Source organism: Aquarana catesbeiana, linkage group LG04 (assembly GCF_042186555.1).
Source record: "Aquarana catesbeiana isolate 2022-GZ linkage group LG04, ASM4218655v1, whole genome shotgun sequence".
Taxonomy (NCBI): Eukaryota; Metazoa; Chordata; class Amphibia; order Anura; family Ranidae; genus Aquarana; species Aquarana catesbeiana.
Window position 1 is genome coordinate 197,954,733 of NC_133327.1, and position 24,662 is coordinate 197,979,394.

Genomic DNA, 24,662 nt, shown 5'->3' on the forward strand with positions numbered 1-24,662 from the left:
AAAAAAAAAATCCTTTTCAGGTATCTCTTGACCTTCATGACATGAAGGCCGCGTACACACGATCGGATTTTCCGACGGTAAATGTTCGATGTGAGCTTGTTGTCGGAAAGTCCGACCGTGCGTATGCTCCATCGAACATTTGCTGTCGGAATTTCCGCACACGAATGTTTGAGAGCAGGCTCTCAAATTTTCTGACAACAAAACTTTGTTGTCGGAAAGTCCGATCATGTGTACACAAGTCCGCGCACAAAAGTCCATGCATGCTCAGAATCAAGTACGAGACGGAAGTGCTTGGTCTTGTAAAACTAGCATTCGTAATGGAGATAGCACATTCATCATGCTGCAAATTTGGAAATCTCTCAATGCAGCGCATTCTCTTTTTCTTTCTAATGCTAGAATAATGAAGTTGCCAAGTGCTGCTGATATTCACACAGAGTTCTGACAAATGGATTTTTTATTATTTCTCGTGATCTCATGAATAATCTTTGTTTTTTTTTTGTTTTTTGTTTTTTTTTAGCAAGATCTCCAGAAAAATCTTTTTTTTTATTTTTTATAGTGATCTCCTTTTTTTATTTTTATTTCTCCAGAATAATATATTTTTTTTCTAGTGATCTCCATAATATTTTTTGTCATTTTGTGTGTCAAGTTACCATAACACCATTATTATCTTTTATTTTTTAACCTCAAAGAGGTTGGTTGGTGTTGGTGTCCCTTGTTAATTTGACATTGTATTTTTGAAATGTACCTGCCTACTCACAAACAAATTGTCCTTTTTGAAGTAAAACCACATAGCCAAGTATTTGTCAAAACAAAAATGAAAAATTTTTTAGGGGTCCTAAAAAAAATAAAGAGGAAGGCAACGCTCGAGAAACAGTTGGAATTGGTGAAACCTTTGCACCCCAGGGCAGACATCAATTATTTGACTGTCAAAATTGGTAACCTGAGGAGTCCATTTATTAGGGAGCACAATACGGTCCAGGACTCTGAGAAAACGGGAGCAGCAGCAGATGACATATATGTCCCCAGGCTGTGGTCTTACCACAGCCTGCGTCTTTTGCCAGACCACACCAAACCCAGGCCATCACTCTCAACTCTTCCTTCCACGCTTCCTTCCAGGCTGCTGTGGTGGATTGGGTGGCTGTGTTGTTGGAGGTGTTGCTAGAGGTGGTGTTGCTGGAGGTGGTGGAGGAGTAATATGGTCCAACTCACACACGTGGCTTTTAGTTGTGAGTTGGCCCCTCATCCACTTGTTTAGTATTATCTCCTCACAGATGAAACGTTGGTTCTCCTCCATTTGTTCCAGTTTACTGGCTGTCAGACAGCCATACGACTCGGGGCCACCAGGGGTTGTTGTGAGGACTGCAGTAGCCTGCCGAATCAAAGTAGTCGCTGACTCCTCCAGGTTCCTCACCTTCCTGGTACTTTTTGTTGGAAGGCAGAGGGGGTTAACCTGGGATTCAGTCAGGCTGCTTTCCACGGCCACCTCCTGGCTGCCACTTTCAATGGCCTCCTCCTGGCTGAGACTTGCCTGTGTATGAAAATGGTACAAAGTTTTAGTTTTTTGGTCATCAATCACACACAATTTTGAGCTCATGACTGTTGCAAATTGAATGTTAACGAATAGAAAAGACTATCATTCTGACCCCAGCATTTCTCATTCTTGTCCCAATCATTTGTGGCTACTATTGTCTATTGATATGTAAACCACTTTGTTAAATCAGAAATTAGTGATCAATAATAACATCTAGTTGACATAAATCTATTTTGACAAGAAATATGTTGAACAATGCTATACCTGGCTCAAGCTGGGCTCCTCCACATCTTTCTGAGTGGAAGGCCCAGGTTGGACTTCAGGAGCCTCATCTGATGTGGAAGGAAGGGTTGAGAGCGATGGCCAGGGTTCACTCTGGTCTGACAAAAAATGCAGTCTGTCGTAGTACCACAGCCTGGGGACATAAACGTCATCTGCTGCTGCTCCTGATCTCATAGAATCCTGGACCTTTTTGCGCTCCCTATTATATGTGCTCCTCAGGCCACCAATTTTGGCCTTCAAATAGGGGATGTCTGCCGTGGGATACACAGGCTTCACCAATTCCAACAGTTGCTCCAGCACTGCCTTCCTCTTTAGCTTGTTGGAGTAGTCACTGTTGTTGACTTGACAAAGACAGGGCAGCTCCCTGTACCTGTCTATAAAGTTTGGCAGGAAGTCCGGGTCAGTAAATTTATCCATTTTCTCTGCAAGACACAACTCAAGACAAACCCTAAAGTCAGGCTAAACTCTCCTAATCTTGTCCCAATATAGGCCTCAATCTATAAGCAGTATAGGACACTAACCACTAATGCCCCAAGTTAAAATTGTACCTTTGTTTGCATGATCTGTGCTTACGCTACTCTGTCCTCTGCTCACAGATTGTACATACGACGCATGGGTGTTATGCTTTATATACACTGCACATGCGTGAAAGTCCGCCCCTGACCTTCTTTATAGTGTATTCCCCGCCCCTTCTCTTTCGGCGCAGTGGGAGAGCACATGGCAGAGAGACAGCAGGTGCATACAGAGAGCAGCAGCGATGAAAGTCCAGAGCAAGGCAGTTCCCGATCCAGGAGGAGATATAAGGCCTCAAATATGTCCTTTGAAGAGATGGTGGACATCTTGAAGAGGACCGACTATGATGGGAAGTATGGACCTTACCCAAACCCACATGTGAGAAAGGCCAAAATCATGACTAAAGTTGTGAGAAGTCTGCACAGGAATTTTGGGGTACGACGATCCAAGGAGCAATTGAGGAAACGCTGGTCAGACCTGAAATTGAGGGAGCACAATCAGTATAGAAGGATCAGGAAACTGCTTCTAAAAAGTAAGTATTTGTTGTGTGTTCCTATTATTATTATTATTACTTTAGTGCTGCTCCATGTGCTTTTCTTTACTGTTGTACAGTTTAAAATGGCAACTTTGAGGTTCGTGGGCACAGTAATCGTTCGTAGTAAACATTGTTCATTTGACCACTAATTTGACCATTTTTGGCAGATGCAGGTTAACTACATTTGTTCATGCCTATTTGTATGAAAAGAAGTTTAGTACATTGTTGTCTAGATGTGTTTGTAACTATAATGAAATGCAAACTTCATTCAGTGTAAGGAGAGGACACTCAGCAGCTGTTTACACATCTGGGCGCAGGAGTACTAGTGTCGGGCACCAGAACAACCTTTTTATGGTGTCTCACGCAGGTGCTCTAGTGGATACTAAGGGTCTCTCCATGTGTGAAACTTGCACAAAACAGGAAAGTATTCCAGCTTTTGAAAGGGAAAAATAATGTTTTCACCTTGGAACGCTGCCAAAACAGACAATTTGACAACACTTCCAAGCAATGTTTCATATTACTATTTCTCGCCTCAAATATCTGTGTGCTAAGTATACCTTTTTTGTATTCACATAGGGGAGAAAAGAATCGGGGCATCTAAGGACGCCAGGAACCCCACACCTCCTGAAGAAGGGGAAATCCCCACACACCATGAAGAAGATGTGGATTCCGAGGTACATGAAGTGGGCAAAATAGTCAGTGTCTGAGACCACAGCTTCAGGTAATAGATGTATGCCTGCATATTTATAATACATGGTGTGTATTTTTTTTAGGTGATGTGGATGTTGTGGAAGAAGAAACTCATTTCAACAGTGCAAGTGCACAGATCCCGATCAGCGAAATAATGGTGTGCAATCGTGAATTAGAGAAGGTCAAGAAAAACAATGATGTTGAAAAAAGACTCACCAACATCATTGATGTTTTAACCAAAATCTAACAAAAAAAAAAAAAAAAGAATGTTGTCGTTATTTTTTACATTTTTCTAAAAAATTTTAAGTAATTTGAAAGCCAAATTTTGAAGATGCACACAGTGTGTCAACATGTGCTATCAGCCATCATGGGATATCAATGTACGCGTTTTGTGGGTGCAACCCCTTTCTCGCAAAAAAAGTAGACAAGAGAAAGGGGTTGTACCCACAAAACACGTACATTGATATCCCATGATGGCAGATAGCACATGTTGACACACTGTGTGTATTTTCCCTACATCAAAGTAGATGTAGGGAAAAGACACACATTTTAGGCATGGGATCATGATGGAAATCAACATTTTTGAGTCCCAATTTGTGTGCATCTTCAAAATTTGGCTTTTACAGGGGTGAGATCACCCCATCTGATGAAGGCAAAAATCAACACAGTTTTCGACATACTAATGTCTCATATTGCCTTCACTTTATCAAAGTTGAACTTTGTAAGTTCCTGAGTTGGGGATGTGGATGTTATTGGTTTTAAACATGCCTGTTTAGCCACAATGTGCTTGTAGTAAAATGTTTTATACTCAACAATGTGAGGCTTCTTCTTTCAATGCTCAATACCAGTTTTTGGAGTAAGTTGGTGTAGTTACAGTGACAATGGGGGTTATTTACTAAAGGCAAATCCACTTTGCACTCCAAGTGCACTTTCAGTGCAGTTTCAGTGCACTTTCAAGTGCACTGAAAGTGCACTGAAACTGCACTTGGAGTGTAAAGTGGATTTGCCTTTAGTAAATAACCCCCACAGTGCTCTAAAATTTGCCCCAATCAGGGAAGCAATTAATTAATGGAGTTGAAAAGGATGACTATTTTTATCATTAATGCATTACATACATTAACAACAAAAACAAGGTGTGTGTGTAGCAGACCCATAGCACAACATAATAGTTAGCTGAAGAAGAGATTGTCACCTCATGTATCAAATAAGTTACGTTTGCACTATTGAAGAAAATGGCCAAAAATAAAACGCCATTGGAGAACCTAGGAGACAGCTAAAAAACACAAGCAGTAAATCAAATGAAATATGAGTTCAGTTTTTTAACAATCAATTTCTTTCAAACAGGTTAGACATTCTCTGGCATATCAATGGCCCCCCCTACCAGCGAAGTACTCTAGATATCTTTGCCGTACTTCACTGGCACTTTGGGGGGGGCAAGCCAGGATGGCCAACAGCCAGAGTTGTATCCGGTAAGCTGACCTCAGTCACAACTGAATAGCAGACAGGAGAAAACAATAAGACAGGAGAAAACAATATTCAGAGCTTAAAGACAGGGTCCACAGACTTGAAGGCACACATAAACACACCCAAGCTCTATCCACAACTGAATAGCAAAATTGGCAGCCTGATCCCCAACCAGGCTGCCACAAGAACATGAGGGCAATTGGACTATCACGGTACAGTAGAGACAATACAATTTTAAATAATATAACAGGATATAAAAATTACAAAAGATTTTATTGATGCCAAAAAACAAATTGTCATTTACAGATAAAAAACATGGTAGCGGTACAAAAATATCACCAGTGAAGGAATTAACCCCAGAAGGGGAGAATCGCAATAGGACAATAGATCACAGATGTAATTTTCCTCTACTAGTTTCGTGGACAATGGCCGCTTCATCGGGAGGGTATCTGTGATAGGATCAAAGAGACAATATAATGATCGAAGGACATAAAGGTCAGGACTTGTAAAACAGCATCATAATTAAAAGAAGTATTAATGGGTATGAGAAGGGGGAAGGAGCAGAGCTGCTTACCCATGTCCCAGCAGTCACCAAGCGCAGAGCGTCGCCACCAAGGAGGTCTCCCGCGGTGACTCAGGGGAGCCACAGATAATAACGACCAGATTCTGGGTACATAAAGTAAAAGGCATGGATATGATGTGGACTTACCAGTGAAAACCAGTGAACGGTATTATATTTAAAAAGGAGCCAGTGTGAATGCCTAGGGTACAGGGCACTGCAACTTGGCTGAAGTAAAACTAAATTGGTAGAAGTAACTTACTAGGGACTAGCTGGGGCACAACAATCCCGGGTTCCCAGGTCCGGAGGGTCGGTATACAGGCAGATGCCTGTTATTTGTAGCTTCCAATGTTGCGACGTTGAATCACACGCCGGCTGGTGCGGTTATTCCTGGATGATGGTACAAGTCCTTATCAATCCCTATTTTGGTAACTACCATAGAGGCCACATTTTCTTTTCAGTCACAACTGAGGCCACATAGTTGTGTAAAATGCAGCATTAAAGAATTATGTGATTTAGTTTATATTCCACCATATTAATAGTGAGGAATAGGTGGAACCGGCTGGCCATTATGCCAAAGGCATTTTCCACCACTCTTCTGGCTCTGGCCAGCTGGTAATTAAAAACCCTCTGGTCCAGGGTGAGGGTCCTCATCAGGAATGGCGGCATAAGATGGTCCCCAGCGCAAATGCTTCACTTGCGATGAAGACGAATGGGAGTCCCGCCACATTGTCTTCTGGAGGTGGTAAGCCCAAGCTGCCATTCCGTCTGTAAAACTCCGTCTGGGAGATGACTCCACCATCTGACATCTAGCCATTATTCCCCCCCAAAATTGGGTCATTTGGGGGGGGGGGGGTTTGAACTGTCCTGGCATTTTATGCACAACATTTAGAAGCTTATGTCACACATCACCCACTCTTCTAACCAATTGAAGACAAAGCCCTTTGACACTTTTTGTTTACATAAAAAAATATTGTTTTTGCAAGAAAATTACTTTGAACCCCCAAACATTATATATTTTTTTTAAAGCAAGGGCCCTACAGATTAAAATGGTGGGTGTTGCAATTTTTTTTCTTCACACAGTATTTGCGCAGCGATTTTTCAAACGCAATTTTTTTGGAAAGAATACAATTTTTAAAAAAATTTAATGCACTAAAACACTATATTGCTCAAATGTTTGATGAAATAAAAAAAAGATGATCACATGAGTACATGAATACCAAACACGACATGCTTTAAAATTGCGCACAAACGTGCAGCGAGGACAAACTACATACATTTTTAAAAGCCTTTAAAAGCCTTTACAGGTTACCATTTTAGATCTACAGAGGAGGTCTACTGCTAAAATTATTGCCCTCGATCTGACCATTTTCCTAAAGGAGCTGTTTATATCTGGCGAAACCTAAGTAATGAAATGCTCGTAGCTTCCGGTTTCTTAGGCCAAAGAGATGATTGGAGCCATTCTGGTCTCTGATCAGCTCTATGGTCAGCTGGCTGAACCACCGGCTGCATTCTCGGGTTCCCTGTTGGGACAGGAGAGCCAGAGAAAACCATGGAAGACGGTGGGAGGGGGGGAACGTTCCCTCCCAATGCTTATAAAAGCAGTCTAGAGGCTAATTAGCTGCTAGGATTGCTTTTATATGAAAGCTGACTGCTGGCTGAAAAGAATGATACCAAGATGATACCTAAACCTGCAGGCATCATTCTGGTATAACCAAAGTCCAGCAACATACCAGTACGTTGCTGGTCCTTGTTGGGCATACATTGTAATGTTCTTTCTTTCATGCAGCCTGTGGGCTGAACGAAAAAAAGAGATTGATTGGTGGGTATGCCCACCATTAGAATACCGCCCTTCATCCACCCACTTCTAATGATGGGCATACATGCACCATTTTTTTTTAACTGTGTAGGGGTACCAGGGAGGACAAAAGGAAAATGCCTCTCATGCAGCCGGCTCACTGCATTTGGATTGGGAAGTTGGGCAAGAGCACCGTCTGGAAACAGAAGGGCTCTGACGATCTCTTCCTGGAATTTAAGGAAGGATCCAGTCCGTCTTGAAGCTTTGTATAGCACAAAAGCGTTCAGCAAAACCAATTGAAATAAATAAACAGACACTTTTTTGTACCAGCGTCTGGCCTTAAGGGCAATTAGGTACAGCGCCAACAACTGGTCGTTGAGGTCCACCCCCTCCCATGTTAAGGTTGTATTCGTGGACACAGAGGGGTTTCTTCACAACACCAGTCACCGTAGGAATTTGGACTCCCATGTCTGCAGGAAGCAAGGACAGAACCAAAACATTCCGTGAATCCCTCCACTTCACTGCTAACAAATTATTACACCTCAAGCAGGCTCTCTCCCCCATCTAATTTGGGATTCTACAAGCCATTGGGGGATCACACGGTGCCACATGCGCCAATTCCATAATCAAAAAGGTGACTAAAAAGTGGCACGCTCGTGTAATAATTGTTCATATACAAGTGGTACCCCTTTCCGAATAAGGGTGACACCAAGTCCCACACTATCTCACCAGCTCATCAATGTAGACAACTTGATCGGGAGTAAACAGGGCTGCAAAACTTTGTTTGAAGTGGTTTACGAGGGGCCGAATTTTGTAGAGCCGTTCAAATCCAGGGTCGACAGAGTTAATTTTCATTGAAGTGCATGAACCGCAAGATCTGCTGGTATCGTGTCCTGGTCATGGAGGCAGAGAACACGGGCATATGGTGAATTGGGTCAGTGGACCGATATGACCGCAACTCACTCTTTTTAGTTATGCCCATGAGGGATAGGCCCAGAAAGGTCTTAAATTTGGAAACCGTAATTGGTTTCCAATCTCTGGCAAGGGTCAGCTAGAGATTAGTGGCGATGAATTGACCAGCATACAAATTGCTTTGGTCCACAATAGATCTATAGAGATCTTCGGTGAAAAACAGCAAATAAAAATCAAGTGACGTAAAATCAGCTGTTTCCACCTGAATTCTGGGTTGGCCAGTGAATGGGGTAAGCACGGGTGCTGCAGAAGTGATAGGTTCCCAATTAGGATTGGTGAATGCAGCAGGAAGGGCACTATGGGCTCGATGGGCCTGTGTTTGTCTTCTTGGTGGCAGCGGGACACTACTCGTGCTTGCCACCTCGCCAGCTTGAACTGCACTTATGGGACTCACCACATCACCAAGTGTTACTGCAGTGCTGGATGTACGACCAGGGTGTACTAGGCCACTTGTGCTTGCCAGTTCACCAGAAGGAATAGCGGCGCTAGTACTGGCTCTGTGCTCCATACGAGGCACCTGCGGTTCTTGCACCTCAATGACAGCAGAAGATCGGGGTCTGGTACTCCTGACCTTGGCAGGGACCATAACTCCGTCGTCAAAGCTATCTGTCAGGGTGCCGCTGCTGTCTACAGGTTCGTATTCTGAGCCTGAATCTGACAGATGAGTGACTTCCTCTTCACTATCTGTCATGCTCAGAAACGTGTAGGCCTTTTCACTAGTGTACCTTCAATTTGACATTTTGGTCTCTAAATTTACTGGTACACTAGTGAGACTCACAGGTAAAAAAGCTCCTGACTGTTAGCGACTGATTCAAACGCTACCAGAAAAACTGTTAGCGTTCGCAGGGATCAGGCCTGACTCTGCGTACGCTGCAGTTATGTGTTTTATAATTGACAGTGATCGATTGATACTGCACTTGGGTGGGCTGGGCTGGGCTGGGCTGGGCGGAGGGGCTAAACGCAGGTGCAAGCAGGTATCTGGGCTGATCCCACTAACACTGCATTTTTGGGAACCCTAAACTGCTGGGGACACTAGTATAGAACTGATCAGATCAGATATGGATCCGTTCAGACATTATACTACTAAGGGAGGCATATGGTGCGTGCGTGGGTGTTAGCGGTACTGGCAATAATCTGATGCTGCCTGGGGCGACGCTGACCCTATCTGATACTAAAACCTAGCTGATATCACCCGCCGGGTGATCAAGGGGGTTAAACCTTTATTGGGCAACATACGGCGGGTGCCCTGACGCTATAAAAAATAAACTAGCTAAACTGCATCACCCGTGACACTTATACTGTGATCACAGGTGACAGGGGGTAATCAACGGGTTAAACCTTTATTAGTGGGGGTTGTGGGGGTCCTTAGACCTATCTGGGCCTAAGACTAATTACCCTAACACTGATTTTGGTCACTAATGACACCAGTACAGCGATCAAAAAAAAAATCTGATTGCTGTACTGGGTGACACAGTGAGAGGTGGTGAAGGGGTTAACTGGGGGGCGATCAGGGGATGAATTGTGTGCCTATGTGACCTGGTGTCAGTGTAGTGTTGGTGCAACTCACTGTTTGATGCTCTCTCCTCTCGGTCTGGAACGAAAAGACTGACACGAGGAGAGATGACATCACTTCCCCTGTCAGTGTTTACACTTACACGACAGGGGAAGAATCTCATTCGCCAGGAGTGATCACCAGGTCCAGGCCAGATTTCATTGGCCTGGGAATTGATCAGTTCCTGATCAAATCAGGTCGTCGCAGCCGGCAGGGGGGCGCGCCTGTGCGCCCCCCAGCCGGCCACGCGCATCACATATACTAACGTGAATTTGCGCAGCCGGACCAACCTATCCAGAACTGGTTAATAATTCTTGTAATTTTTTTATGTCTATAGAAAAATCTCAATACAGTATATGTAAATAGAGGTAATCCATATATAATAAATTATAATACAGAAGACTCCTGTCTGTAAGTCTGACTTATTAATACAAATATTTATTACTCTAATGATTAATCTAACATCCATCATTGGGCAAATTACAATTCTGAAATAGCAGACACTTTATCAGCCATTTGATTTGGCTTATTATTTACTCTGCAACTGTATAATTAAAAGCAGTTAAAAATAATAATTCAGCTATTGTCAGTTATGAAGTAGACCAGTTTTCCCTATGTAATCCTTGTACCCCCTGGCTGCTGGATACATTTGCAGTGAGTCATGTACATCAAACTGTTTTATAATACATTTACTGGAGAAATTTACAGGAAATTACAGTAGTGGAAATGCTCTGAAATTTTGCCAGACTCATTGAAATAATATATAAATAAGAATACCATATTTGGAAACCTTGTTTGGCAGACCCCAATGCAGCTAGTATGGGATACCTACTAACAAAAAAAAAAAAAAAAGAAACGGAAATATTTACTTAAAGACAAATATCCAAAACAGTTAGTTTTGGACACTTTTAGAAAGATGACAAAATCTTTCACTCACTTTTGCAAAACATAAGAAATGAGATACATGCCTGCACTATTTCCTAATTATTATTGTCTGGGCTTTCCATAACTTTATTCTCACTAAATGTTTTCTAAAATGTTTACTTTGAGGGTCAAGAAAACATATTAAATTGGAAAGGTAATAATTTCTAGAGAAATAGCCTGAAATCTACAAATACAATACAATATATTGTGAAAAAAGTCTTAATTGTATGTTCTGCTTCTGGATTCTCTCTTTTTAATATGATTAGGGATATCAAAAAGAGGTTACTCCCTTGTAGATGGACATTTTTGATAATAAAGCCATTTAATGAAGAGTTTGGTATGGGAAGAAACTCCTATCTGAGAGAAAAAATGTATACAGAAGTTGCTTTTATGAATACATAAAATGTCCACCCAATAATAACACTCTGGAATGTGCTATGTAAGGGAGGTTTTACTTATATATGCTCCTAAAGTTTATGTAGCCAAAGTTCTAGGTAGATCAGGTAATAGCCTGCATTGATAGAACCTTAGGAATGTAAATACTGCTTTATATGTCCAATAAAAAAAAAAAAAAAATTCAACATGAGCTATACTCTAAATCCTAATGCCGCATACACACGACCGGTTTAGCCGTCGGAATAAACTCCATTCCATTCAAGCAGTCTTGCCTACACATGGTCAATCTAAAGTCCGACCAATGTCCGACCGTCCAGAACACGGTGACGTACAGCACGTACGACGTGACTAGAAAAAGGAAGTTCAATAGCCAGTAGCCAATAGCTTCCGTCTCATACTTGCTTCAGAGCATGCGTCATTTTTGGTCCGTCGGAACAGCATACAGACGAGTGGTTTTCCCGATAGGAATTGGTTCCGTCGGAAATATTTAGAGCATGTTCTATTTCTAGGTTCATCAGAATTTTCGGGAAAAAAAAGTCCGATGAGGCACACACATGATCGGAATAGACAATGAAAAGCTTCCATAGGATATTCCGCTCGTGTGTACGCAGCATTAGTGGCCCTGCTTGCCAAGACCACTATTACTGTTTTCTGATTTCAGTATTATGATATAAACCAGTGGCCGCCTGATTGTTTCCCTCTTTCCTGTGAAAAAGTAAAAAGTTAAAACAGCATTATAGAGAAAAGTGTACAATGTTCAGACAAAAGGCTGCAGATAAGAAACCTTTGAAATGCTTATTTTCATAACAGAATTCATAGATGACATGCATCCGACATACTTTGATAATGGTGGGAGTGCAGGGGTTACAGGGCATTTTATATTGTATTTTATTACCTTTCCATACCATAGCTTTTACTAAATGTTTATATGCCACAGTAAAATTTTAAGTCTCATCCTGTTTGCCAGAATATGTTTTTACAGTTAGAAAAGTCGGTCTATTTAAATAAAACATTTTGCCCATAAAAAGACACAATTTTAAAGATTTAACAATGAAAACAACACTATAGCAAGCACTCTAAAACATCAGTTCCCAGCTGACAGGCCTTTCTAACTCCTTCTGTGGCACTTGAACATTCTCTTTATCATATTAATTATCTCTCCTCCCTTTATTGCAAGCACAACTTGTATGCATTGTTTTTCCTTTTTTTTTTTTTTTTACTTTGACTACCGCTGGATATCTGTGGTGAAATCTGGCAATAGTAGTGAAAGAAAAAGGGTAAGAAAACTGAGCTGATGTCGAGATTCTCTACTGCTCAGATGACATACTATATTAATGCACACTCTTAGTGGGATTTTTAAGGGCATAAAGTTCAACATGTATTTATGAAGATTCACAATAAGCTTTATTTTTTCACATTAAAATAGTATAAAGGTTACAAATAAAATATTGATGTGGTTCCATAACAAATATTGTTGTGAGTATACAAAAATAACCACATAATTCTGTCAAAATCTGGATCATGAAGACAGAATTTTTTGGGTATTTTTTGTCTTCGTGATCCAGTTTTTGACAAATCTATGTGGTTATTTTTGTTTACTCACAACAATATTTGTTATGTAACCAAATCAATATTTAATTTGTAACCATTATTTATACTATTTTAATATGTAAAAAATAAGGTTTATTGTGAATCTTTTTAAAAACATGTTGAACTTTATGCCCTTAAAAATCCCACTAAGAGGGTGTGTTAATATAGTATATTCTATTAGGGATGTGGGCACCCCTTCCCCTTTAACAACAATTGGTACATAAGGTCATTAGAATAAATTACCTTATGTACCAAAGACCTAGGTTAAAAAATACCCCTCCCTCGCTTTAAATATTGTTGTTTGGGGATTGACCCTTATAAAAACTTGAAACTATGACCAACTATTCAGGTAAAGACTGGGACTCAATGATGTCCAGCTTTTATAAAGAGTTTACTCAAAAGGAACGTAGAGATACTGAGCTTTCATCCCTATTCCTCAACCTTAGGAAGACATTAAAAAATAAATCTTCTTACCAATGGTGCATATATTTCTTTGAGCAATATATTAAAGAAAATATCAACCCATTGGGTTATGGATACTTATTTTCTCAACATTGGAAAATACTGAGGTATGCATTAAAAATTAATGGGAAAAAACCCTGTCTTTATGCTCTAAGGCAGTGTTTCTCAAACTTTTTTGTCTTGTGGCAAAATGTTCACAGCAAACCTGAAAAGCATGCATTTCATCATTGATTTTTAGAAGTCTCTCTCTGGGATGACAGCAGAGACCGGGCCCTGGGATGAGAGCAGGGAGGGGGCCCTGGGATGAGAGCAGGGAGGGGGCCCTGGGATGAGAGCAGGGAGGGGGCCCTGGGATGAGAGCAGGGAGGGGGTCCTGAGATGAGAGCAGAGAGGGGGTCCTGAGATGAGAGCAGAGAGGGGGTCCTGAGATGAGAGCAGAGAGGGGGCCCTGAGATGAGAGCAGAGAAGGGGCCCTGAGATGAGAGCGGGGGACTTGGGATGAAAACAGAGAGGGGGGCTTGGGATGAAAGCGGAGAGGGGGTCCTGGAATAAGCACAGAGAGTGGCAGGTGACATCTCTTTGATTTGAGGGAGAGGGGGGCAAGAGAATATGTGCTGGGGGGTGTTTTTGGAGGGGAGAAGACTTGTGCTAGTAGTGGGGGTTTGATTTGAAATGCCCCCACAGCACCACTCCCCCTACTAGCACAAGTTCTCTCCCCTTCGAAAGAACCCCCCAGCACATATCCTCTTGCCCTCCTTCTCCCATCATTTCTCCATGTGTGTATCTTTGTTACTTGCCCCCCTTTCCCAGTTACTGTGTCCCCCTCCTCTATCCATAAACTATGCACAGACCTCAGAAAGCAAATAGATCAGCGTGGCTCTTGCAGTGTAAGATCTCTTCTCCCTGGCTCCTCCTCCTCCTGTCTGTGTACTTTAGAGTCGAGGAGGAGGATCCTCAGAGAGCTCTTTGTGGTGTGCAGGCTCATGGGGGAGAGATGCCGGTGTCAGCTGCTACAGAGGGCGATCATTGCATGAGGGAGCCCGGGCAACCCACAAGAGATGCAGTAAAGGTGTCCTGAGTGCTTGACAATAGCGCGCCCTCCAGTTCCCAGAGCTCACTTCTGGAAGTGCCCGAGTGTTCTAATAGTCAGTCCACCCCTGCCCACACCACACCTGCACATCTCTTGCGACACACTACTGTGCTGCGGCAAACAGTTTGAGAATCACTACTGTAAGGTAATGATGTCCCTCCTTATTGATGAGTATCAGAGAAGATATAGGGAGCTAGATAAGGAATTCGATTCCACCTGTGCTCAATTATTGGATCACAAGAACCGTCTGTTATATTTGCAATATGATAAAGAATTAGGTAAACATCTAGAACAGTTTAACCGTGAGGGTGTTTTCTGTCTTCGTGATCCAGTTTTTGACAGAATTATGTGATTATTTTTGTATACTCACAATAATATTTGTTATGTAACCACATTAACAATTAACAATATTTATTTTGTAACATTTATACTATTTTAATGTGTAAAAATAAAGCTTATTGTGAATCTTTTTAAATACATGTTGAAGTTTATGCCCTTAAAAATCCCACTAAGGTGGTGTGGCAATATAGAAAGAAGATCATTTGGTAGGGCAGCGAACAAGCCCTCACACGCTCCAAGCATGTAACAAAAGAAACAAATAAATGTGAGGCTTAATAGGAACTAGTAAAGACCATAACACACAGGTTAGGTCTGCCATGAGGCTCCCTAACACACCCAAACTTGTGTATAAGGAGGGACAATAACTGATTATAAACTACATATAAAACGTTTGAACATCATAAGCTCTGTGAGGCAACCATCCGGCTAACCATCTTGTGAATCATGCATGTAAGAAATAACGTGATCACGGGTGCACAACATTACTAAGACATAACCACAATAAATTAGTACAGGTGGTGATAGTGCCTCTTACCCATATTGTGCGATAATTAAGGCACTTAAAACTATCAAACATTACAACTGTCCCATATGGGGTCCATGTTCCCAAAAATATATACCCAGGAGTGTCTGCGTTAAAAGAAGAAGCAGAGAAGTTGGAGGGCTATGGAAACACAATGCCAAGGTTGGCACAAGACAAAGAGGTGAAAGGGAAAGCAGGAAACAAAATAGAAAAAAGGATGGATCCATTTGGGAACCCTCTGTTGGTCGTGTAGGTAAATAACTCTATGTATCAGGGACATGTAAATAGGTAAGCCAGGGGGACCATATTTTATTGAAAGGGGTTGTTTGTCATGCATAACGCTCACTATCTTTTGATTCAGCATGATCCATGTAAGTTTATGTTTCATTAATGCTATTCCATGGCTTTTCCATGCTGTGGCAATGGGAATTTTGGCTGCTAGGAACATAAAGCATATTAATGTCTGGGTATGTCGAGGAACATTTTCCACTGGTTAATATAGTATATTCTATTAGGGATGTGGGCACCCCTTCCCCTTTAACAATTGGTACATAAGCTCAGATGACATATAGTCATCTTCTGTACAAACTCCTAAGTAGACTCTCTAACGGAGATAAGGTTTGAGTTTACCTCTATCTTGGGTTCAAGGAGGCTCCCCCGGATTTTGTTTCAGGGTAAATCATGTACTGTTGGCTGAAAAAATGTAATGATTTGCACCATATATTAGGAACACCCCATAATTTACTGCTTAGCCTTCGCCCCTGGTCAGCTGAGTCACAAGAGCCAGTATTCCCTTGGCATGGATAACTGAACTATAAAAGGGTGGGCTTAAAGCAGCCATAGTATCAGTATGTTGGAACTGTTAGGGGGAGCGGTCAGTCCTATGTAGGGTGGGATACTATGCTATACTGTGGGCTGCAATGGTGGGTTTCAATGGTACCCTGTTCCTTAACACCACATACAAGCTTTAAGGTATGCCTCAAGCTGTAATTTGAAGGATTTGTATTTTTTTTATGTCTCCCTAAAAGCTGCATAAACAGACCCTCTTCCTACTGCACAGTGTTTTTTTTTAAACCAGCGTCATGGTTGCTCATCTTCCATGGTGGTGCTCAACTTCCAAAGCCTTTTGCTTAAAACAAGCTTGCTTATTAGCCTGAATTGGCCTGAATTAAAAAACAAGATTCGCCCCACAGACTTCACTGCAAAGTGTGGCTTGGCTGATTTTTGAGCAATATTTGTGAAAAAAATTGGGAATTAAACCAGGCCTGTGTTTTCATCACTGCTCTATGGGGAACCCACTGGGAGCACTGCATATATGGTAGGGTGTATGTTGTGACCGTGACTGTATGAAAGGATGCTGTCATTATTATTAGGTAAATTTATGGCAGTGTAAGCTTGGTTCACAAACCTGACTTTATTTTTGCAGGGTTTAAGCCCACAAGCAAGGACAATGAAGCTTACTTTTATAGACAATCATGAACCTTGTTCATAGGAAATCTGGATCTTTTTTCCTATTGGCAAAGGGAAGATAATATTCACTTGTTCATCCCACATCGTAAATGTCCTTCATTACTTGCTGTATCAAGATATTTAAAATAAAAGGGCAATTTTACTTACCTTCAATGACACATTGGTCAGGCACAGGAATTTTCTTCCCCATTTTAGTAACATAGATTTTTAAATCATTTATATTATCCTTCAAATGTTGAAAAAGTATATCATGTTCCTTATGAAGTTCCTTAATTACCCTTCTTTGGCTTTCAAGATATTCTGGCTCCAGTTCACCTTTTGTCTCAATACAGTGTTTAAATTGAACTAATTCTGAAGCTTTTCCCATTTGGGATTCGTCAATGTTCGAGCCAGATGGTAATCTCTCATTGTCTTGACGTAGAAACATATGTGAAAAAGACATTAAACCAATAATGTCTGAATTTTCAGGGTCTTGACCACTATCCAAATTCAAACATTTTGTGCTTGATGAATTCAATGCCAAATTTTTTGACCTGAGACAAAACAAGAGCAAAAAGTGATTTTAAGGTAAAGTTTGATAAACATTAAATAGCATCAACAAAATGTGCCCAAACAACTTTTCATTTCAAAAGAGGCACGTTATTAGTGGTATGTGGCTTCACATAACTAAAACAGCTCTGAATTATGATTATAGAAGCAAGATTAAAGTAAAAAAATCAAAATCTTTGCAAAACATGCACATTTCCTCATTATTATTATTTTTTTAAATGCTGCAAGTACAGATAAATGCCTGGTGAACCCCTAACTTCCAGTTGTAGGCTGACTGCTGACAACGCTACTTCTGTCACTCTCCTCATGTATACAATGCATTTTTTCCCAGCAAAACAATACTGCTGATTAAAGGAAAAGTAGGGCCAAAGCTCTTTTGGCCCTACTTATCCTATGGATCACAGAAGTGTACTACTCAGTTCTTGGTCTTAGAGGTGGCAGGGGACAGATGCAGCATCGGACAGATGCTGCATCCAGTCCACAATGGTGTGTATGCATGCTTTTTTTTTTCTATTCCCGAACTTCTCTTTTAACTCCCAGGAGACCCTGCCCTTACTATATGTAAGCTTTTGGGAAATGTAGCTTGGTAGAGGCATGCCCATATCCATAAGAACTGTTTTAAAGCACCCAGCTAATCCTTGCTTCCAGCAGCTGCCACTGCAAAAAAAAAAAATGTACAAACTTGGTAATGAAGTCACATGGAGTAATAAAAGCACAGTGTAAAAGAAAATTGCTTGGACATAATCTGTCAACCAAATTAGAACAACAACAGATGAAAATCTTGCTGCCAGAATCTTTAAGTGATATAAGAATCCAGTGGGTACCTCTATCTACTAGACTTCACCTTGGAGTTAAAAATCCTTTATTGGTGGATTAAAATTTAAATTAGGTCATTTATGCAATGTTTTGTTTTTTAGCTTGAAGTAAATGGGCTCCATTCACAAAGCGGTATCTTACAGCATCTGAGAATGCGGTAAGATACCGCACAGTGTTTTTCACTAAAAGACCCTACTAAAATACTGCATGAGTTATTTTAACTCATGCAGTGTTTTAGTAGTGAAAGCCTGGGGTAATATACCACCTGCGGCAGCTAGCATCATTATCACAGACTGCAAATAGTGGGTTGTTAAGGATCGGGCGGTCGGCCACCGGCTTTCTTAACAACCTGTAATTGTCATGGTTGAAAAGGAGCAAGCGACATCCACATCCTTCAGCTGTCAGCAGAAGGGACACCACACCATTTTTTTAAAACATTTTGGCATGTGGGTTCCCCTCAAAATACATACCAGACCCAAAAGGCCTGGTAGGAATTGGGGGGGGGGGGTCCACGCCATTTTTTTTTTTCTTAATATTTCATTCTATGCATTTTTTTTTACATTCAGCTGTCAGCGGGGAACTCATCAGTCGCTGATGACTTATCGGATGACTTATGTTGTTTACTGGTTGTAAAGGATTCTGGTGGCTGCTGGTTCCTTAAATATCACATGCTGGGAACACTACTTGTTTACCGCATGCATTTTTTTTCTTTGTAAATTGACTTTCACTCCTGTTTTATGCAGTATTTACCAAGCATTTTTGCTTTATGTAGTAAATACTGCAGGATCGCATGCGGTATTTGGGAAAAATAAATACCGCATGCGATCTAGTTCTGTGAATGGAACCCAATATCCTCTATTGCACATTTTCTGATTATAGCTTGATTGTGTCAGCTTGCACCTCTCTTGCATTTTTTTCTTTTAGGGATTTACCTACAAAATGTTTGCCGATTTCTTTAGTAGGTCTGATTGTCAGAACTTTACAGGGACCCTGGCATAATCTTCTTGCAAGCTTTGCTCCCAATCATTTCCCAGTGTGGGTTATACTGTATATTACATTAAGACTACATTTCCAGAGGCACCTTGATAGTTATGGGCAAGTACCACATATATTTGCAACATGTATGCAACTGAATCATCTGCTTTTACTGAAATTTTAGGAGATGGTTTAAGCTAGGTCCCTTTCGATAACTGCTAGGAATATACTTTCTGGAAACAAAGTTTTTACTAGAAAGAAAGTCATGATATTTTTAAAATGCTTTAAGCAAATCTGTGTTCATTATTAATTAAAGTAACTAACACTTATGGTCCATTCAACCCTGTCTATTCTGTTAGGTTTCTTTAAAAGGGACGTAAAGTGGGTAAGCTTATGCCACTACCCCTGCGAGTAAGCCTTTCTCCAACGCCATCCAATCTATGTATGCATGCTTTTGGTGTTCTGTTCTCTTTTGTTATCGCCTATTTTCGATAAATGCCTAATCCAATTTTCTCTTCCCACCCCCTTGTAACTCCCAATCCCAAGGTGATCTGCTCTGCAAATATTAACCAGCTCCCTTGATCTAGAGCAAAGCCCAAACCCCTTCCCATCTCAGTGAGGCCTGGAAGGTCGCTCACTCACTCAGGAAAGCAGGTTGGTATTTGCACAGCAGGTGATCTAAGGTGCACTAAAGCAAACCTAAGCAGATGTGTAGCTCAATATATGAAGTAGGCCTATTTATAAAGGACATAAGTGTAATTTTTACATCCTTTATACTGTTTAACCATAACATAGCACAATTTTCCTCAATTCAAGATATTAAAGTGTTTTTACAGTTCCCCCAACATACTGTAAAATACCAGGTAGCATTTTTGCAAATTTGTGCTTATAAAGTTAAATATTAGCAAATAATTTTAATAATACAAGGGGTCATAGTAGATGATAGGCTCAGCAATGGCATGCAGTGCCAAGCTGCTGCTAACAAAGCAAACAGAATATTGGCATGCATTAAAAAGGGGATCAACTCCAGAGATAAAACAATAATTCTCCCACTCTACAAGGCTCTGGTCCGGCCGCACCTGGAGTATGCTGTCCAGTTCTGGGCACCAGTCCTCAGGAAGGATGTACTGGAAATGGATCGAGTACAAAGAAGGGCAACAAAGCTAATAAAGGGTCTGGAGGATCTTAGTTATGAGGAAAGGTTGCGAGCACTGAACTTATTCTCTCTGGAGAAGAGACGTTTGAGAGGGGATATGATTTCAATATACAAATACCGTACTGGTGACCCCACAATAGGGATAAAACTTTTTCGCAGAAGAGAGTTTAACAAGACTCGAGGCCACTCATTAAAATTAGAAGAAAAGAGGTTTACCCTTAAACTACGTAGAGGGTTCTTTACTGTAAGAGCGGCAAGGATGTGGAATTCCCTTCCACAGGCGGTGGTCTCAGCAGGGAGCATTGATAGCTTCAAGAAACTATTAGATAAGCACCTGAATGACCGCAACATACAGGGATATATAATGTAATACTGACACATAATCACACACATAGGTTGGACTTGATGGACTTGTGTCTTTTTTCAACTACTACCTACTATGTAACTATGTAACTATGTAAATGCAATGTTTGCAGTATTTTTCCACTCTCAGACTATTATTTTAGTGTACCTAAACATAACCCATTAAGAAATTGCTATTGCATTAATGTATCATTAATAAAAAGTAAAAAACTGCGCTATTGTCTAAAAAATACCTCAGCTGCAAATAAAAATGTTATACAACACCAAAATGAAACAAAGAACAGGGGAAGCTGCGCTAAACTAATTAAACTAATTGATCGTGACGACATCCTGTTGATGATGAAACGCGTAGGGAGGAGCGACGCACTGACGTCACAGCTATACGCATAGTCCCGGAAGCAACAGGCTTATTTGAGGTCGGCCGGCTTAATTCTTTTTAAAGCTGTATTTTATCTATCTAAATGTAAGTGTGTATTTGTCTCATGTCTTATAAAATTTGGAATGTTAAGGGTTTTACACTATTGTGAGCCTTTGTTGTTCTATGGGGATTCTATTGCCGCGCCCTATCCAATCTTTGTGAGGACCATCTTTGCTGTGGTTGAAGAGCTCAGTATACACCATATTGATCTCGGGCTGGGTTAAAGCTATCTGCACACTGTGGTCCCCTGTAATAAGGGACCACCACGATCTGGTAAGCTGCAGTGTTTACTCTGGTGGAGGCACTTTCATCTGGTCACTTTTTTCTGGGGTGTTCTATTTATATCACTTGAACAACCTATAACCTACGGACTTTTTTTTATATTTTTTGTCTTCAGACACTATTTATCCTTTTTTGTGGTTATTATCTTTATGTATGGACTTTTGGTACTCAATATTTATTAGCTGTCCAATTTTTTAAACTTTATATAAGATATATATTTAATGATCACTCATATTTTGTCATAACATTCACTTTATTGTATTTGTCACAATTTTCAGATATTGACCTTCAGTCAGTGTTTGTGATCAGTGCATTGGTACATAACCACATTAGCAATGTATTTACTTTGGGATAATTTGTTTGTTACATCATAGTTTCACTTAATTTGGTACACTAGCCTCCGGATTGTGAGTGTATGGATTATTGCCTCATTAATGTATCATTGAATGTGAAAGGCAACCACATACTTACTTGTATGTGTATGAGATCAGAAACATCACTCTTATTTCGCTGTTTTAGATTCAACATAGAAATAATACACTGACAATAATGTACTGCCTTCAATTAAGGGGGGGAGTGTAATTTTACAATCCAATGTATACATGTTGTAAAACGCTTGCGATTGTATGTGAAATACAAAACCTCATGTATGTTTAAAAAAATTATACATTTTTTTTTGTACTATAAAAGGCACCATCAGAAGTTAAAATTGTTTGGTAAATCACCCAAGGGGCCCAGTACACATAGCAATTGGACCTGTTTTTGAGCTAGTGTGGTCAAGAGTGCACCCACCCCGTCAAACAGACAGCACACACAGAAATGAGCCAGAAAAGGCCCATCACCTTCTCTGAAAACTGGCAGGTGACAGGATCTTGAAGCATGTGAGAGGTCAGCAAGATTTATTCATTCTGCAGGGGCCCCAAGTTACTTCACAGGAGAGAGCCTGGAGTACCAACTGGCTGCTTGTATTTTTGTGAATTACAGTACTCTGAAGATGAATGTCTTTGTTTACAAAAACAAAACCACCAACACTCACTAGCTAGTACTCTAGCCTCTATCAGAAAACTGGGCCCACAAGCCTGCTACTCTGGGTACAGAAACTAGAATAGTAGCTGCTGTGTGTTGTTGCAGGCTTATGTTGTTGTGAAGAATGATGCTCATCTCAAGCAGTCATGCACAACACAAGCAGCCAACTAGTACTTTAGTCTCTCTTGTCAGAAAACCTGGCAGGCAGATCTGGACTGTATACAAGGAAGATAGAAGATGGCAGAGGGGTAAGGCAGAAAAGGCACAGGCCTGGAAGATTAGATAGTAGTGTCAAGTTCAGGGGTCAAGCTGGGAGGCCAGTAGTCATAGCAGTGAAGGTTCACACAGAAACCAGCAGGATAATGCGCAAGCAGGTTCCTTTTGCAGGTGACACAGGCTCACCCGAGGCACAGGGACTAAGCACTAGCTGTTTGTCAGAAACCATGAATCAGACCGAGACAGAAGTGCAGTTAGTATCCCACTTGCTTAATAATAATAGAAAAAGGTAAACAGCAACATAGTCAAATCATAGCCAGAGTTCGGTAACTGGAACGCATAGTCAGACAAGCCAGGATGTCAGGGAGCCAGAGATCTGCGTACTTCAGGACAGGCCAGGAAATTAGGAAACCGGAGAATTAGCATAGTGGTACTGCAAGCAGGATCAGGAACCAGAAGGGACGTCAGCCAAGCGAGTCTCCAACAGGTACACAAGAGAGAGTCTCGTCTCTGGATGTGTTGACCGAGGCGAAGGCAGAGAGGATCTGGACTGAACAGCCTAAGTAGCCAGCAGGACTGACAAGCAGGATATCACCAGGTGAGTCACTGTGGAAAGATTAGAGCTGGCAATTAACCAACAGCTGAGCGGCCAGCTCTGAGAAGGAAGGGCTGAGCCCAGCCCTGACAGTACCCCCTCAACGACCCCTCCACCTTGAAGGACCACCAGGTTTGAGGGGAAAATGTCTATGGAAAGCACGGAGGACAAAGGCATGTACATCAGAGGATGAGAACCAAGAGCGTTCCTCCGGACCGGAACCTTTCCAATGAACCAGGTACTATATGCACCCACAAAACCTACGGGAGTCAACAATGGACTGTAATTCATACTCCTCATGGTTCTCAGCCTCTACTGGGTAAGGATGTGGCACCAAGGTGGTAAAGCGGTTGCAGACCAAAGGTTTTAATAAGGAGACATGGAATATATTTGAGATACGCATATTGGAAGGAAGGTCTAAAGCGTAAGCCACTGGATTAATCCTGCGGAGAATACAGAAAGGCCCACTAAACCAACGAGCCAACTTCAGTTAGGGAACACGGAGTGGGAGGCTGCAAGATGACAGCCAGACCCTGTCCCCAACCTGGTAGGAAGGTGCAGGCAGGAGTCTGTGGTCAGCATGGAGTCTGTACCTATCATTGGCATGTCGCAAGGCCTCCTGGACTTGTACCCAAGTGCACGAAGACCACAGAGATGCTACTCTAACGCAGGAATGCTCTGTGGAACAAATGAGTCAGGCAGCATGGATGGTTGAAAACCATAGTTTGCCATAAACGGGTACAATTGGGAAGCAGAATTCAAGGCACTATTGTGAGCAAACTCCGCCCAAGGTAAGAGGTCTGACCAGTTGTTATGATGGTCAGAAATATAGCAACGTAGAAACCGATCAACCACCATAAGGATAACTGTGTTGCCCTGAGAGTTGGGTAACTCCACAATGAAATCCATGGACAGGTGGGTCCAAGGCCTCTTTCCATTGAGTACAAAACCCACTAGAAGGTGTCGTGGTGTCTTACTCTGAGCACACACGGAACAAGCAGCTACGAAGTCAGCTACATCAGCACATAGACTAGGCCACCAGAATTGTTGGGGAATGGCCCAAAAGAGTTGATTCTTCCCTGGGTGGCCAGCAGCCTTGGAAGAATGGCAAGTCTGGAGCACAGCAGTACAGAGGCTCTCAGGGACAAAGCAGCAGTCACAAGGTTTCTCAGGAGGAGCATGGACCTGAGCAGCAAGAATTTTGTCACCCAAAGGAGAAGTGAGACTGGTGTGAACCGTAACCAGAATATGAGCAGGAGGAATCGCAGGAACTGGAATTGATTCCATATTGGAAGTGGAGGAAAATTGTTGCGACAAAGCATCAGCCCTTACATTCTTAGTACCGAGTAAGAATGAGACCATGTAATTGAAACTTGACAAGAAAAGTGCCCTTCTGGGAGAGAGGCGTTTAGCCTCAGACAAGAATGTGAGATTCTTATGGTCAGTAAGAATGAGAACCAGCACAGTGGTACCTTCGAGGAGATGCCTCCATTCTTTAAGGGCTAAAATGATCGCTAACAACTATGTCCTCAATCTCGTAATTGCATTCCACAGGTGACAATTTCTTGGAAAAGTA

The 24,662-nt window shown here is 41.5% G+C and overlaps 1 protein-coding gene across 3 annotated transcripts in view; it reads right to left on the reverse strand.

The window, feature by feature from the left end:
- The window catches only part of VEPH1 (ventricular zone expressed PH domain containing 1), a 675,925-nt gene that overhangs the window by 259,197 nt on the left and 392,066 nt on the right, over nt 1-24,662 (reverse strand). For all 3 annotated transcript variants that reach the window (XM_073626085.1, XM_073626082.1, XM_073626083.1), the window contains exon 9: nt 16,838-17,223. In XM_073626085.1, coding sequence (XP_073482186.1) covers nt 16,838-17,223 — 386 coding nt within the window. The remainder of the gene's footprint in view (nt 1-16,837; nt 17,224-24,662) is intronic.